The following is a 6,000-nucleotide window of genomic DNA, read 5'->3' on the forward strand; positions in this document are numbered from 1 at the left end:
GATACTAATACAGTAACTCAAAGACCAAGTTAGACAGTGATGCACCCACTCCCAGGCCAACTCAAACACTGATGCACACACTAACATACTCACACAGACACTGGAACGGACACTCACTGACCTACACAGACACTCATGCACCCACTTGGAGATCTAGTCAGACAGTGATGCACCTAGTCACAGAGTCAGTGAGACACTTATTCACCCATTGAGAAACCTATTTACCTATTTAGATAATTTTTCATTCACTCACAGAGCTACTTTGACACAGATGCACCAACTCATTTTCACTCAGACACTGATGCACCCATTCACAGGCCCACTGAATCACTGACACAGATGGTCACTGATTCAGTCGGACACTAATGCATTGCATGAATTACAATTGAAAAACTTTATAATTGGGAATTAACATTTAAAAAACCTTAGAAATTCACTGAAAAAAATTAAGGTTACAGGGATGTTATAGTTAGGCTGATGTTTCCCTCATACAAAACCAGAGAAATTAAGCCTTTACAGTTAGTGAGCTCACACCTGCAATGCACTGCTTCTGACCTCACATATGACATCACTCATGACATTGTCAGTGACATGCCTGATCGCTGATGACATCTCAAATAATATCACCGATTACATCATCAATCGATTCTCTGATACACCCACTCACTCCCCCATATAACCTTTTATACATCCACTCAAACTACCACACTACCATTCTCAAACCCATTCATACACACATTCACCTACTCACTGATTCTTACATTTACGCACATATCCACTCACTCTCCTATATAGCCACGCATACACTCATCCACTCTCTCACAAATACAGCCATTGAGACATCCACTCCTACACCCATACAACCACTCACAAACTGAGTCAGTCACCCATAGAGCTACTTACACACTGACCCACCCATCCATACAGTCAATCACACAGCCACATAATCACCCTTACAGTTACACACACAGTCACTCACTGTGAATAGTGCGTACTCGCTCACCTATGCAGTCACTGACTCAAGCAGAAACTCACCCATACAGCCACTCTTACATTCATTTACTCACCCATACAGTCACTCATATATCTCATCATTCACCTATATGGCTTTTCACATACCTACATACTCACCCGTATTCCACTTGCATTTACTCACAAACACAAGCATAGACGCACGCAATCACCCATACAGCCCCAAAAACACATACTCTCTAATTCATACAGCCACTGACTCACTCACTCACTCATCACCCACCTACACAGACACTGAGACACCCATAGAGGAACTCAGACAGCCAGTCACTCACCTATACAGAAACTCACATGCTCACTCACACACCTATAAAGTAACCCTGGGCATAAACTGCTCTCAGCCAGCCAAGTGTGCCGGAAATTTCCTGCTCCGCTGGGAACATGGAGTATAAGGCAAAACTCCGACTCCGCAGCAGAGCGGAGTTAGCCAGCCCAACCCGCTGCATTAGGCTCCCCGCCTCCACCCCAATAAAAAATAGTTACAAACTAATTTAAAATGAAATAAAAACAGAATTACCTGGAGTGTGTCATCCCCGGACTGCCCTCCTCCACCTCGCTGTCTCTCTTCTACGTGGGACGTACATCTTGAGAGAACTGTGCATGACATCTTGCGAGATATGTGCATGCACTCGCATGTGTGCAAGCGCAGTTCTCTCAAGATGTACATCCATGTAGGAGAAAGACTGCAAGGAAGAGGAGGACACCACAACACAGGTAAGTGTGTTCTTATTTCATTTTAAATTAATGTATAACTTTTTTTTATTAGGGGGTTGAGTCGGCTGGCGAAGAGGAGCAGAGCAGCGCTCCACGTAGTCTTACTACACCAGCTCCTCCTGGATTACTGTACAGCCACTTAGACACCAACTGACAGATGGACACAGCCATTCTCAAAATAAGTCACTCACTGATACAGTCACTGAGACAGCTAATCACTTACTTATACATATAGTCACTCACCTACTGAATTACCCATACAAGCACTCAAACACCCAGGGATTCACAAATACACCTTGGTATATAATTTAACACTCAAACGTTTTTTAAACACTCACAGTCACCAGATGAGTGATTTAATGTGCTAGGCAGTGCATTGCGAGAGTGCAAGTTATAGTAAGCCTCACTAACAATAACAGCTTAATTTCTCTGGTTTTGTATGAGTGAAACAGTAGCCTTACTATTACATTGCTGTAATACATATATATATATTTATATTTATAGTTATATTACACCTTTTCATCTCACCTCCAAAAACTTCTCATTGATAGGAGATCTTAATTTACACCTCGACGACCTAGCGAATGTCTCCTGTGTGAACCTTTTAGACGACCTCACAGCACTGAATATGACATTGCTTAATACAGGCCCCACACACAAAGCAGGCCACCTTTTAGACCCAATTTTTTCGAACATGCAAGAACTAAAATGGCTAAACACGACCCCTATTTGTTGGTCTGATCACCATCTAATTCTTTTCAACCTCACATTAGCAGCATCCTTCCAACCATACCCCGTCCATCCAGTTACCTTCATGAGAAACTGGAAAATGCTGAACATTGAAGAAATCAATCAATCAAGACATTTATAGAGCGCACTACCTACCCGTAGGGTCTCGAGGCGCTTTGGGGGGGGGGGGGGGGTGGCGCTACTGCTTGAACAGCCAGGTCTTGAGCTTCTTCCTGAAGGAGAGGTGGTCTTGGATCAGGCGCAGGTCGGCCGGGAGGGAGTTCCAGGTCTTGGCGGCCAGGTAGGAGAAGGACCTTCCTCCTGTGGTGGCTCTGCGGATGCGTGGGACGGCGGCGAGGGCATGGCTGGCGGATCGGAGGTGGCGTTTGGGAGCGTAGAAGTTGATTCGGTTGTTGAGGTAGCTCGGGCCTTGGTCGTGGAGAGCTTTGTATGCGTGGGTAAGGAGGCGGAAGGTGATTCTCTTGTTAACCGGGAGCCAGTGCAGGTCTCTTAGGTGTCCGGAGATGTGGCTGTGTCGTGGGATGTCGAGGATGAGTCTGGCTGAGGCGTTCTGGATGCGCTGGAGTCTCTTCTGAATCTTGGCGGTGGTTCCGGCGTAGAGTGCGTTGCCGTAGTCCAGTCGGCTGGTGACGAGGGCCTGGGTGACGGTCTTCCTGGTCTCTGTGGTGATCCACCAGAAGATCTTCCGAAGCATGCGCAGGATGTTGAAGCACGACGAGGAGACGGCGTTGACTTGCCTGGTCATGGAGAGGGAGGAGTCCAAGATGAAGCCCAGGTTGCGTGCGTGGTCCGTCGGTTTGGGTGCGGTGCCCAGGGCGGGGGGCCACCAGGAGTCGTCCCAGGCGGAGGGCGAGGAGCCCAGGATGAGGACCTCCGTCTTATCTGTGTTCAGCTTCAGGCGGCTCGTCGTCATCCACTCGGCTACCTCTCTCATCCCTTCATGCAGGTTGGCTCTGGCGGCGGCGGGGTCGTTGGTCAGGGAGAGGATCAGCTGGGTGTCGTCGGCGTAGGAGATTATGTTGAGGTTGTGTTGGCGTGCGATGGCCGCGAGGGGGCTCATGTAGACGTTGAAGAGAGTAGGGCTCAGTGAGGATCCTTGAGGGACGCCGCAGATGACTTTGGTGGCCTCTGACTTGTACGGTGGTAGGCGGACTCTTTGTGTTGAATATTACCCTGGCCAAAAACCCACCTGTCCATGGCCACGACATGGAAAGTATTGCCTACGCAACTCATACGTGGCTTGGGAACGCAGCAGATGTTTGTCTGCCTCCTTCCCACTTTAAAGGCAATATTCATCGCCTCCCAGCTCCGTGGTTTAACGAGTCTCTGACAATGGAAAAATCTAAGTGTAAGGCGCTTGAAATGCAATGGCGGAAAAACTATGACCCCATAAAGAAAGAGTTATACCGAAAGGCTAGGAATATTTACCACACTGCCTGTATCAAGGCCAAAGCCCTCTACGTAGCAAATACTATCAATTCAGCTCCCAATATGGCCCGGACGCTTTTCAATACCGTTAAAGAATTGGCGGGTGAAAAATCTTTTGCTGCGGCCTGCCCACTAAACACCCAACAATGCCAAGATCTGGCCTTCTTTTTCACAGAAAAAATAGAGAAAATCATTACTGACGTTAATAAGAATATCCCAGTCAATGACCCACAAGAAGACGATACCTCTCCTGTGTTAACAGAAGGGTGCATGTTAGATCACTGGCCTTCTATTACCCTCGAGACTCTGAGGTCCCTCCTCAAATCCATCAAGTCAGGCTCCCCTCGTGATCCGATTCCCATTAGTGTCATAAATCAACTGGACAATCCTTCCTTAAACATCATTGCCGACATGCTTAATTCTTCCCTCCAACTCTCTACGGTCCCCTCGCTGTGGAAACACGCCATGGGCAGCCCAATATTAAAAAATAACAACTGCCAATCCTGAGATTTTAGCTAACTATCGGCCCATATCCCTTCTCCCGGTTTTTTGGAAAATCCTTGAAAGACACATCCATTCTGCGCTCGCCACATTTACTCAAGACAATTCCCTCCTACACCCCTCTCAATCCGGTTTCAGGGCAGGTTACTCCACCGAAACTGCTCTTCTTGGAGTAACTGAGAGGAATAGGAAACTCCTAGATGATGGCCAAACGGTCGCACTCATTCTGTTAGATCTGAGTGCGGCCTTTGATACCATTTCTCACAATAAACTACTAGCCACGCTCAGGAGAAATGGTATCGGTGGTGCAGCACTGGAATGGATCAGGTCCTTCCTTTCACAACGCACGTTTCAGATCGCTTCTTCCCTCGCCTGTTCTGACACGTTTAGTGCCCCACATGGAGTCCCCCAGGGCTCAATCTTGAGCCCTTTGTTTTTTAACCTTTACCTTCGCCCATTAGCTGATTTAGCAGAAAGGTCTGGACTCACCATTATGACTTATGCGGATGATTGGCAAATCGTTTTTTCATTGTCAAAGTCCGATCCCCTTGCCCCTTCTCTACTTAAACAAGGTCTCCAAGAGGTCTTCTGCTGGATGTCTAACAACCAGCTGAAGCTAAATGGGGAAAAAACTGAGATTCTCCTTTTAGGGAAAAAGAAAGATTTATGGAGTTCTTCCCACTGGCCGCCTATTTTAGGCAACCTCCCCACACCAGCCACTCAAGTTAGAAATTTGGGGGTTACCGTCGACAATGCACTTTCTATGAAGCAACAAGCAAACAAAGTCGTGGGCCTTTGCTTTACCATCATGAAATGGCTGCGTAAAATCTTGTGGATGCTGCCCCCTGCTACCCAGAAGACCGTAGTCAATGCACTCATTACATCTCGGCTTGACTACGGCAACATCATTTACCTGGGCTCAAATGAGGGGGTCCTGAGACGGCTTCAACTTGTCCAAAATTGCGCCGCAAAATTTCTGTGTAAAATCCCCAAAACCGCCAGGGTATCGAAATACCTTAGGGAACTACACTGGCTCAGGGTCGAGAACCGGGTCAGGTTCAAAGCCCTGAGCTACATGTTTAGGATCAAAGCCGGCACAGCACCTAAATATTTGCAAGAGCTAGCCAGTCCCTACCTTCCTACACAAAATCTGCGCTCCCTATCAGCAGCCAATTTTGGGGTGCCCAGATTTAAACTGGTAAGAATGGGAGGGAGGTCCTTCTCCCATCTAGTGCCCACCCTATGGAACTCACTCCCTTCTCACATCCGTAAAGAGGACAACTATGCAAGATTCAGGAGAAACATTAAGACATGGCTTTTTTAGAAATGATTTGTCCACTCTTCCGCTTTCCATACCTTTTGCTCAGCTATAATGTCTCGGCGCTGGGAAACCCTTTGTGGGTAGCTGCGCGCCTTATAAATGCAAAAAATAAATAAATAAATAATATATTTATATTTATTTATTTATATATTGCTTGGGCAACAATGCAAAGAATTTCCCCAATTGCTCAGGAAACAATGCAAACTATTTCAATTTCAATAAACTTTATTCGGTTCACACAATATGAAACCATA

At 46.8% G+C, this 6,000-nt stretch overlaps 1 protein-coding gene across 1 annotated transcript in view; it reads left to right on the top strand.

Moving 5' to 3' along the window:
- The window catches only part of LOC147705970 (uncharacterized), a 92,894-nt gene extending 90,994 nt beyond the window's left edge, over nucleotides 1–1,900 (top strand). Inside the window, exon 7 of the mRNA XM_086929582.1 lies at nucleotides 1,799–1,900. Within this exon, the coding sequence (XP_086785708.1) occupies nucleotides 1,799–1,900 (102 nt within the window). The remainder of the gene's footprint in view (nucleotides 1–1,798) is intronic.
- The last annotated feature ends 4,100 nt before the right edge of the window (nucleotides 1,901–6,000 follow it).

Source organism: Lissotriton vulgaris, chromosome 7 (assembly GCF_964263255.1).
Source record: "Lissotriton vulgaris chromosome 7, aLisVul1.2, whole genome shotgun sequence".
Classification (NCBI taxonomy): Eukaryota; Metazoa; Chordata; class Amphibia; order Caudata; family Salamandridae; genus Lissotriton; species Lissotriton vulgaris.